The sequence below is a fragment of the Ostrea edulis genome, chromosome 5 (genome assembly GCF_947568905.1).
Source record: "Ostrea edulis chromosome 5, xbOstEdul1.1, whole genome shotgun sequence".
Classification (NCBI taxonomy): domain Eukaryota; kingdom Metazoa; phylum Mollusca; class Bivalvia; order Ostreida; family Ostreidae; genus Ostrea; species Ostrea edulis.
The window spans coordinates 47,141,915-47,153,929 of NC_079168.1; the positions used below are offsets into that span (position 1 = coordinate 47,141,915).

At 34.0% G+C, this 12,015-nt stretch overlaps 1 protein-coding gene across 1 annotated transcript; it reads left to right on the forward strand.

Annotated features, from left to right (window-relative positions):
- Nucleotides 1-210: 210 nt before the first annotated feature.
- Nucleotides 211-11,733, forward strand: LOC125648951 (GTP-binding protein 2-like). Its single transcript, XM_048876014.2, has 11 exons — nucleotides 211-450; nucleotides 2,699-2,725; nucleotides 3,305-3,489; nucleotides 4,844-4,955; nucleotides 5,969-6,166; nucleotides 6,391-6,565; nucleotides 6,974-7,190; nucleotides 7,669-7,804; nucleotides 8,133-8,363; nucleotides 8,797-8,967; nucleotides 10,691-11,733. The coding sequence occupies exons 1-11, from the start codon at nucleotides 382-384 to the stop codon at nucleotides 10,970-10,972; spliced, it is 1,803 nt and encodes a 600-aa protein (XP_048731971.1). The 5' UTR covers nucleotides 211-381; the 3' UTR covers nucleotides 10,973-11,733.
- Nucleotides 11,734-12,015: the final 282 nt, after the last annotated feature.

Sequence of the window (12,015 nt, forward strand, 5' to 3'; positions counted from 1 at the left end):
TGTTTGGTGACTGAAAACAACCCTACACCCCATCACATCTCATGTCAAATCTTGAGAGTCGATGCTTCGTAAGGGATATCAAGGAAATTCTCCATGAATTTGCAAATTTCTTTATAATATTACAGATTTCATCATTGCAACCAGAATGTGGGTTATTTCATCAGACTATCGCAATCCGTAAAATCACCCGGACTTGGTTTTCATTTTAGGACTTTATTTATTTTCATCCGGGGATTTGTAGTTAGATGATGCAATATGGCCGCCAAAATTAGCAACAGCTGATATTATGTTATCAAATTTGAAAACGGACTTTACAAATAGAAAGTATAAAATGTTCCTAATACCAAAACAACGACACCATATACGTTAAAGAAAGATAGAATGGATGAATTAAGTGCATATGACAATGGAGACGTGGCAATCGAACTGCCGGCGGCACTACCTCCAGAGGTAAAGTCTTAAAAAACAAAACAAACAAAAACTAATTGGTATGTTCTCATGTTTGTTTGGGTCAGACTAATGATCATAATCCCCAATTTCTGAGACACGATACCACGATCGCACAAGTACACGTTTATAAAGTAATTCTTTAATTAAGTGATTATTTTTTATGGGTTATAATGACCTTGCAAGTTGTAGCGGTTTACAATACATTGCTGTCATGGGCCACGATTATAAGTGTTAATTCAAATACTAGTAAATTAGGTGTACAGTACTGTCAAATGATGAAAACTGACGGTTAGATTTTAGTACATTGAAATGCTCCGAAATGATACATATTCAATTCTTTTGAAGAACACAAATTAGGAGCATTTCGTCAATAGTGAGATCTCACTAAAACGCAATTATTCCTGTTTAGGGCCTAGCAAGAGTAAATATATCTCGTGAAACTGAGATGAACACCAAAGGAGTACATCTATTCATGTTTTACTTGAAAAAGTGCTAAGATATCTGATACTACGTACCACAATATATTTTATGGCATGACCGTTGAAATGAGAAAAGACCCTCAACATCTTGCAACATTACTTAAGACATTTAATCTGTGTATTCATTTCACACAGGGAATATAACAAAGTCGATGTAAACAGTGCATTATGTGCAAAGATATGAAATTGGAAAAAGTTTGTGGTACTTTCCAAACAATTTATCATTGTATCTATGGTGTTGTCATTGAAGTATATCACTGTGGCGGTGACATTTTTCCAGAGTTTTATGGGTAATCCTCATAATTTTCCAGCTGATGAAGAGCAAATCATGTGACTGAAATGTGTAATCATTGAAGCAAGCTCTTTGCTTCGCTTCACTTGCGATGATTATGTTGTTATTATTAATTGCTTGTTAACCAGTACATGCCCCCAAGGGCCCTTGATTGGTGAATAAACATAAAGGATCTCAGCCTCCTTCTCTCTTATGCAGCAACATTGATATGATATTTCTTGACCATATTATCAATTTTACAGAGGCAATTCGCACCATGCAGAGTGTCTGTCACACTTATTCAGTCATTATTTTCAATCAAAACAACAAAACACCTGTTTATGGTAATGTTTCTTTCCCACTGAATAGGGATAATCACATTTTAACGAGAAGATCTCCCTATAGAGGAAGTGTTCCCAACCTGTTCAACTCATCAGTCAATTAGTAAGAGGCTATGTATAGCTGTAAACTAAGACAGTCATTAAATATCAGAAATAAGATACATGTGGTGATGCCTGTCTTAAGTTGAGCAAACCCAACTTAATTGGTCCAAAAAAAGAAAAACTTAATTGGCCTTTAAATATCATTTTCTATGTAACCAGACACATGATAACTAGGGAGATGAATGATTTTAAGTGGGCAAAAATTGTATTTCTGATTCTATATTTGCATCAATGGCAAATTTTTGTCAGAAATGTGTTATTATATCATCTTATAGTAATATTTACAACCAATAATCTAGACCAGTTGTGATTGTGTACACGTTTTTTAAAAACAAGTGTTTGTTAAATATCAGTACAGAGATTACCATAATACTTTATCAGTGATCTGATTAGCTGGGGACTTGGAATATTGACTTGACTGATCTTGTTTGTGCTCGTGGATCTATAAATACATATATTGTCACTGATTTAGTAGACATGTTATCCATGTTGAAAGGACTTTTTGCTCAACACACCCAACACCATGTTTATTCAATATATAAGGTCATGGAAATTTGCCACATTAGGATACCAACTTATGTCCCAACTGATTATTGAAATCTCAACTTGCGAAATAAAATACAAAATCAGAAATATATTTGTTTGTGGTTTAGAATTCTTCGCATGACTGCATAGCTCAGTGCATTAAGGCATTTGACTGTCAATCTGTAGATCATGTATATAAATGATGTTTTAGAAAATCTTCATGATTTTACACTAGAATTACATTGTTTTGCTGCATGGGCCAAAATTTGTTAATAATAATTTCCAAAACCATGACATAATTATACATATCCTACAGTTTTGATTCATGACAATTTTGATTGATGTGTTATACCTCCCTTACTCAAGGTTCTGCATATATATAATGCATTCATTTGATCTTGTTGATAATGATTTGGGTGTAATTTACTTCAATAACTGAAGATTCATATGAATCATTTTTCATGGTTATCTCTACGTTGCATTTATCTGTGTTTAATGCAATCTTCAGTTTTTTCTCTATCTTTTTCCAGATTGAAGAAGGAAACATTGAATATAAGGTATAAATTTCATCATCATTGTTATTGTTATATATTTATATTTCCAACTGTTTTCTCTGTGATAACTCTGTGAAGCTCCAATGTGTTAATTTCCCCACAACTTACAACTGGATGTAAATTTCTCAGTTCAAGCAAAATGAAAGGTCAGTGGGTGGGGACTATGGAAATTAACATGGAATGTCATGTATATTTCAATTTGTATTTGGTATTTTTTTTTTATATTTCAATTTTCCTTATATATGTAATGCCAATGCAAATGTGATCTACATTAAGAAATTATATATTTTTCATCATTTTGAAAAGTATTGCTTAAAGTGCTTCTGATTCCTTAATGTTGATTTGATTAATACATAGAAATTTATAAAAACAGTTTTACCCATCAATTCTTTGTGTATTTTATTGTAAAGAGTTTGGTTTCATACAATCAGAGACATAAATTATAAAAAAAAAAAAAAAAATTTCTTTGATGTCTGTACATTTGGGTTAGAAAAGGTTTGGTAATGATTAAGATAGAATTTAAACAAAAGTGCCAAGTGTACATTGAAACTCTTGATTATATACCACATGTTTTCTATTCAGCTAAAATTAGTGAACCCCTCAGAATCTCGTGTGGAGCACCTTGTCACTCAGATGAAATGGCGGCTAGAGGAGGGAGAAGGGGAGGCCATTTATGAGATAGGGGTGGAGGACAATGGCTTGTTGGTAGGACTCACAGAGGGAGAACTTTCAGCATCTCTGAGTACACTCAACAGAATGGCCAGCCGGTTAGTGAGACTTATTTTGTGTCTATTTCAATGCTTGCTCTTTTGCTGTGTATACATGAGCATATAATTTCATCAAGGGGTTTGCATTTATCATTATTTTCATAAGTCAAGTTCCAAAATGAAAATAGGATATGTCAAAATGATGGAATAAGATAAATTTAACTGTAACCAAAGTTGTACAAAATAATGTTAAATGCATATTGGTGTTTAAGAGAAAGAACTTTTTAAATCATTACACCCTCTTTAAAGGGGAGATATTTGAGAATTATGAAGAATTAGATGTTACATTTTAAAATTATTCTCAAGAATTACTAGGCCAATTTCAGCAAACTTGGCATTATTTAATATGTTCTTTTCTCTGAAATATAATCTAGAAATACTGACATTTACATAAAAGCTTTCTGACATAGTGCAGTTTCAAGTTTGTTAAAATCATGGCCCCCGGGGTTAGGATGGGGCCACAATAGGGGATCAACATTTTACATAAAAATATGTAGGAAAAATCTTCTTCTCAAGAACCACTGAGCCAGAAAAGCTGAGATTTACATGTAAGCTTCCTGACATAGTGCAGATTCAAGTTTGTTAAACTCATGACACCTGGGGTTAGGATGGGGCCACAATAGTTTTACATAACTAAAACAAATGTAAATAGAAAAAAATCTTTAAAAAAAATTTCTCCTTTAAGAACCACTGGGCGAAAGAAGTTTACATTTGCACAAAAGCTTCCTGACATAGTGCAGATTGAAGTTTGTAAAAATCATGGTCCCTGGGGGCAAGATGGAGCCACAGTAGGGGATAAAATTTTACACACAATATGGAAAATCATTAAAAAATCTTCTTCTGAAAAATCACTGGCCAGAAAAGTTTACAATTTACACGAAAGCTTCTTGACATAGTGCAGATTCAATTTTGTAAAAATCATGACCCCCGGGATTAGGTTGGGGCCACAATAGGGATCAAAGTTTTACATGCGAATATATAGGAAAAATCTTTAAATATGTGCCAAGGTGACTCAGGTGAGTGATGTGGAATATGGGCCTCTTGTTTTATACTGTTGCTGAACATTAGAATTTAACTTAGATATTCAGAAAAGGAAATCTATTCTAGATTTCATAGCCCTTGGGAGTAGTGATACTTTTTCTCTAGTACTCTGGTGACCGATATGGCCTGTGGGCCTCTTGTTTATCTGTGTAGTTAATTTGCTCACGTAAGCATTGTGACCCATGACCCATTTATCATTTTAAAGTTTCTGATTGATGAAAGGGGTACCTAAGAGAAATGAAATCAAAATGAGCTGAAAAACAAATAATATTTCTTTTAGGCTTTAAGATTTTTCTGTTGAATTATTTTGTAGACTTGGAGCAACAACAACAATTCTAAGGGAACGTCTTGTGGAAACTGAGGGAGCAGAGTGCCAAAGGAAAGCTCTAGAAATCCTAGTTAGGAAGGTCCCAGAAAATCAGGAGGTAAGGGGGAATAATGAGAATTATTCAAACTTAACTCTATAAAAAGATAACAGTTGGAAATACACACTATAGGCTTTGTTTGAACCACAAGGATCACAGTCATGCAATTGATTTTTAGATCAACCAAGTCACTCAGGTGACTATTGCAATTGATGGTTTTCAGTTGTGCATTAACATTTAAATATAATTTACTTTTCTGACAGGACATGACCATAGGGGAACTAAAATTGTGACGTTTATAGTCACTGGGGTCTGAGGGATGGCCCTGATCCTTAAAAATATGTCATCTTTAAAAATCCTTTATATTCAGGAACATCTAGCCGACAAACTGTGTGTATATTCATGTTTAACAAGGATGCCTCTATCAGAATTGTGAATTCATTATCATGGGTCAGGGGTTCAGATACTAGGGTGGGCTTCATGGCTCATGTAGTGAAAATGCATAAATTATTTAAAATTCTTCTTTATCCCTGAACAGCGTAGAAAAATGTATGGAAGAATATTGAACTTTTTACCAAAATTGTGAAATTCATTACTCTACCAAAATTATTCCTTACCCTGTGTCATTGGTTTAGACTCTAGGGCAGATCTGAATAAGTGAAAGATTGATAAAACATTTTATTTAGTAAAATCATCTTCTTTACTTAGGTGCATTATGACATAATACTATATGTATGGTAATGAAGAGTGACAATCATAAATTGAAAACACAAAACATTATTTTTTTTTAATGGTCTTACTCTTGGACATTGAACTTGAATCTTGATTTTTAAGAGTAATTAACACCTTGTTTGATTCAGTTGTCTATTTAAGAGTGGTTGCATGTTGCTCAGGTGACCATTATGGCCTATGACCCTCTTTGTTGCAGTAACTAGTGTAAAGTATTCTCATTCTTGAGAAGTTCAATCTTTTGCTAGCCAAGAGTGATGTGCTACACCCCTTATAAACTCTGTGGAGGTAAGGAATGTGTCAGAAATCCTTGGCTAACAGAAGTTTATATTTTTCATTTTCAGTTCATAGATCTGAAACTAGCAGTGCTAGGGAATGTGGATGCTGGTAAGTCCACATTGCTTGGTGTCCTCACCCAGGGGGAACAAGACAATGGGAGGGGGCGTGCCAGACTGAATTTGTTCCGTCATTTACATGAGATCCAGACTGGAAGGACTTCCTGTATTAGCCATGAAATCCTGGGGTTTAACAGTCAGGGGGAGGTAAGTACAGGGTTTTGCTTTACATTGTTGTGAATACCTAAAGAGGAGAAAAATGACAAAACTGCAATGTTTATTGGTATTAGGGATGGACAGCTTTTGAGTTGGGAAAACAAAAATAATTCTGATAAAATTCTGAAAGTGTTCATTGTACAATGTGAATGATATTTAGATATACTGGAGATAAAAATAAATAATGTATAACAAAAGCTTTTTTGCTTTTCCAGATTGTGAACTACAGTGACTCCAAGACAGTGGAGGAGATCTGTGAACATTCCACCAAACTTATTACACTAATAGATCTAGCTGGTCATCATAAGTACCTGAAAACCACTATATTCGGGTTGACAGGGTACTGTCCAGACTTTGCAATGCTTGTTGTGTCTGCCAATACTGGAATGGGTAAGAATTTGATGTTTTCTAAATTTAAGTAATATTGCAAATGTGAATTTGCAGTATGTGTGTGCATCACTCATGCTGGAAGAGAAAGGGTGGAAATATGTTGAAAACTGGTGGAATATACATGTATTTAGTTGTTTTGTGCTGCCTACATAGCTGAACAAAGATGATAACTTTTTCTGCATCCATATATATAGACAGTATATTTAGAATTACTCTTTGTAGACAATATTATACTAAGAGTCTATGTATGCATTAAAATGTATGATGCACATCTTTGTTTTAAGGTTAATACTCTTGTTTGTGATTATGATGTATACTTGCACAAAATTGTGGAAGAAAAGGTAAATAAATAAAAATATCCAAGCAAAATTTGAAAATATAAATTATAAATTAAGAATAATTTTTCAGCTGGCACCACAAGAGAGCACTTAGGATTTGCCCTGGCTTTGGGAGTCCCGGTGTTTGTAGTGATAACCAAGATAGACATGTGCAGGAGGTTCATGATTGAGAGAACTGTCTCACAGCTGGAGAAAATACTCAAGTCACCAGGTTGTAATCGGGTGCCATTGCGAATTAAATCAGAGGACGATGCCATGACTGCAGCTGCTAACTTTAATTCTGAGAGGTGAGATGAATATTTTCTTTAAAATCTGCATGGAAATCATCTGGACATCTTGTTTTATTACTTTAAAAGAGTATAAACAGCAATGTTAGGTTAATAGAATCCTTCATTAGTACGATGTGGGATTGGGAAATTCTACCAAGGGGACAAGACTTGCAGTCTAAGACAAGGTTTTGCCAAGTCCTAGACAACAAATATCCACGAGTATATGATGAATGATTATTTTTCTCACATTTTACCCACAGTTTATTGCATTAATTTAGTAGCTTTGAGAAAATTCTAAATTATCAAAATCCTCATTTGAACTTAAATGCAAAAATTGGCAGAAAAAGCATTTCTGTCAGAGAATTCACAGTCATTAAAATAGTCATACTATATTTATCAAGATTCATTCACATTCATTAGGTAATGGCTATCATTTCAATGGGTAAAGATATCGAAGGTAAAAACATTGGAACTTAATACCATGTTTCTTTTTCAGGATAACACCAATATTTACAATTTCCAGTGTAACTGGTAAAAATATGGATCTATTAACAAAGTTTCTAAATGTTCTTCCATCAATGAAGAATGTAAAAGAAAGGGAGAAACTAACACAAGACAATACCGAATTCCAGGTGAGGGATTATAAATAGGGATTTAGATGCAAATACATTTATATTTTGCTCAAAAGAACATTAGATTTCTGGAGGCTCAACCATGAATTCATCTCCACAATCCTGTAGATTCCTAACTATATCTGAGGAATTTCTTACTGTATAATTTAGTAAGAAGCACCACTCATGAAAAAAAAAATTACTCTTTTATTTTTAAATTGCTGAAATACATGTAAAAGCTCTTATTCAACAGTCCACTTACAAATTCATGTTTTCAAGATTTTATGTCCATTTGTCATTTCCTGTAAAATGAGGAATCTACAGTATTTTTGGCAAAATTTCATTCTAGATTGACACAAAGTTTACAGTACCTGGTGTAGACAGTGTCTTAGGGGGTCATATCAGTCGAGGGTCCATAAAGGAGGGGGACAGTCTCCATCTGGGTCCCTTGGAGGATGGCAGCTTCAGGGAGGTGAAAGTTAAAACTGTCCACAGAAACCGAGTTCCCTGTCGTCTCATTCAGGCTGGGCAGGCAGCCACGGTAGCTCTGACTGAAAACCATCGTGATATTCTCAGGAGGGTGCGTATAGTAATATTTTTTGTGTGTCAATGCTGTTAATTAAAAATTGTATGTTATTCTTTAGTGCTGCAGATGTATTACTGTATACAGGGAAATATTCGCCCCTGTTTTATTTTTGTCCCATTCGCCCTTGTTGTCACTGGGCAAATTTAAGAGTGGGCGAAACTGTTTTCTCTCATATCTCTCTTTTAACACATGTCTGGGTGAATTTAAAACAGGGTGAAACTCTGCAAGTGTAGAAAGGCGAAAATAACCCTGTATTCAGTAATATGTAGATGCAATATTTATTACAGTGAAGGTAGAATATATTATTCTTTTGTTTCATGAAGTCAAATGACATCATTCATAACCAAATTACAAACAATAAAGGATAATTTCTGAAACTATTTTGAATGATTTCATATATATTGGATAAATAATGAATAATTTACAGGGGATGGTGTTATTAAGCCCAGAGTCCAGCTTTTCCAACTTTGTGTGTAGGACATTTGAGGCCGATATTTACCTGCTTTATCACACTCATCAAATCAGTAAAGGATTTGAAACTACAGTACATGTAGGAAATGTCTGCCAGATCTGTAAAGTGGAAATAATCAAAGACAAGGTTTGTTTAACAGTTAATTCTAATATTTATCCTCCCTGAAAATTTCGAGGGAGTCACCGACATCTGTCTGTCCATCCAAGCTCATATCTCCTAAATCTTTCATCACAAATTGATATAATTGATCACAAATGTTCCTTGAGTTTAGAACTTTTGGACCAAGGTCTTTCAAGGTCATTTTTGAAAGGTCAAGGTCACTTAGACCTAAAAGTTCCTTATTTCAACAGTTTTTGATATAAAAGTTTCAATCTCTTAAACTTCTCATTAGAAATTGATCATAATCGATCACAAATATTCCCCAAAACAGGGGACTTTTGGACCAAGTTCATTTTTGAAAGGTGATGGTCTTTCAGAAACTATACCTTATAAAAGGAGAATTTCCTTATTTCAACAGTTTTTAAAAAGTATTGATCACATATCGCACAAATAAGGAATAGGCAAATAACTTTCAGACAAAGTCACTGAAGGTCATTTGGTAAAGATCAAGGTCACTCAACATTACCTTAGATGGAAAACCCCTTCATTTCAACAGTTATTGGTCATTTGTCTTAAGAAGTAGTTCAGGTAGCATCCATCAGTTTTACTGATATTCTTGTTTTTAATAAGCTAAACAAGTAAATGAATAACATTGGAATACAAACTAAACTTGATCATAAGGCACATCTGTGTATGTATCCCCTAACACCAGTCTAGATATGGCATCTGACCTACAGTTTGAACTTCTCTGGATAATTCATCTACTGATGGTCTAGATACGACATCTGACCTACATTTTGTACTTCTCTGGATAATTCATCTACTGGTGGACTAGATACGGCATCTGACTGACATTTTGTACTTCTCTGGATAATTCATCTACTGATGGCCAAATGCTGCATCTAACTAACAGATTGCCTGTCATTGACTCTAGTTAAAGGCTATATTTAGGTCTGTTTTCACCCTTATGGCAAGTAAAATATATACAAATTTTACGATATTTGCATAAATCATGGTCTGCATGCTGTATCTGACCTTCATGTACATTTTCTACTGATGGTCTAAATGCTGCATTAGACCTACAGGTACACACTACATTGACTCTGGTAAACGACAGTCTGTTCTCACTTTTCTGGGAATGAAATACAATCTAAATTTGCGCTTATGACACATCTATGGAAGCTTGATCTACTGATGGTCCAGATGCTGCTTATGACCTCAATTATAAGGGTAATGCAGTGTATATGGGTTTTTTAAAAGCTAAAATTTTACAAGTGGTAAAATGAATAAAACACATTATAGTACATTTGCAGTACATCTACAGATGCTATGTATAATACATGATTTGAATACTGCATCTTGACTTACTCTTCAGTGACTGTGGTTAGTGAGAGGACTGAGGTCCATTTCCAGATTATCACAATTTTAAACACAAAGGTTTTCTATGAATAGAAGTGTCATGATCCTCAGCCAATGTCATATAGAATAGACCAAGGTCGTAAAGGTTGGGATTATAAAAGTTTTGTATGATGATTCACACATTGCAGATTGTGAGGCTTAATGTTATTTTTAAACACTAGTATTTAAAAAAATACTCTGCTTGGAGTGGTCTGGGTGTTCCCTCATTTGGACAGCTTTTGTTTTTGTCAATCATCAGTACTGTATTTGATAGTCTTTTGTTTCAAAGATTAATATTTTAATCAAATGCATATTGAACTGTATTCACATTGATGAATGTAATATTCTGCAGGAGTCTGTAAAAACCAATGAGAAGGCACATGTAATATTCCGATTCATGAAGCAGCCAGAGTTCTTACGACCTGGGTCCAAACTCCTCTTCAGACAAGGTACAACCAAAGGGATGGGAGAGGTCATCAAGGTTCATACACTGAAAGGAGAAGTCCAGCATCGGTTTTATTTGGGCACAGACCAGTGCGATTTTGCAGCTGAAGATGTAATGGATATCGAGCAGATGAGCGTTCCTCAGACCAGAGGCGTGGAAGGCATCTGTCAAAACAGTCCTCATCGATGAATAAAACTAGATAGTTTTCCTCGGATGTTCTTTTTGGAATCATGCATGCTAAATAGGACTTTTATTTTTTGTTTATTGATTACTTCATATTATTTTTTTCTTCCAGTTTACACTTGAATATTTGATTTTTAATCCACTCCAAATTTAGGATTGAATCTATATGCAATATTTCAAAACCTATGTTTCATAGTACATTTTTACATCTATCATTGCTGCTGAATTAGAAGAACCCACCTTACATACCATATAATGTCATAACTGGAGACTGAACCATTTTTATTCTTCTGTATTGCAAATTTCATGTGCAATTCGTGTGGAACATTTTTAATCATGTTACCCAATTTTTATAACAATTATGCTGAGAATTATTCTTTTTATATTGTATTTTAACAAAATTTTCATTGCTTTACGTGAACAAATGATTTTAAATGGCATAGAAATTCCTGACACATGTCGTTGAGGTGCTCTTTTTAAAGATTATGCTTAACTTTGTAGTGTCAATATTTCAGCAAAATAGCAATTCAGCATCTTTGAAAAATATTTGATTCCTAAACTTTTTTTATGCATGTACATGTACTTGCAGTATTGGTTGTTTAGATATAGAGTGATATGTTGTTTGTATGTTTATTTCTTTGTGGTTTAGATTAGTCTGAATTAATTATAATTTTTTTTCATATCTCCACTTAAATGAGAATACTGTTGCAGTTGATTGTTATGTTTATTTGTTGCTGGTAAACTTTTCAATAAAAATCTGTTTTGATTTTAATGTTTTCTTTTTACACAATAACCCGGGTCACTGACAGTTTGTTTCACCGACATTTGAATTTAAAAGTGGATTAATACAATGTAACTGCAGGAAAAACACAGTCAGAATTCACAGACGATTGTTATGTGCTACCAGCTTCCAATTACAGAAGACAAATTCTATACAAAGGGTCAGAACTAATGCAGGAAGTAGGTCAATTCGATAGTTAAAACTATAGTCAATATTGTGGAATCATTTAAATTCACAGGGGCCCATTTTTATGGATTATGGGATGTAA

Bases quoted from the DNA above. Each gene is read 5' to 3' on its own strand.
- LOC125648951 (XM_048876014.2), top strand. From the start codon at position 382: ATGGATGAATTAAGTGCATATGACAATGGAGACGTGGCAATCGAACTG. The intron at 2,726-3,304 runs GTATAAATTTCA...TTTTCTATTCAG, and splicing joins AAGGAAACATTGAATATAAG to CTAAAATTAGTGAACCCCTC. The intron at 6,566-6,973 runs GTAAGAATTTGA...ATAATTTTTCAG, and splicing joins GTCTGCCAATACTGGAATGG to CTGGCACCACAAGAGAGCAC.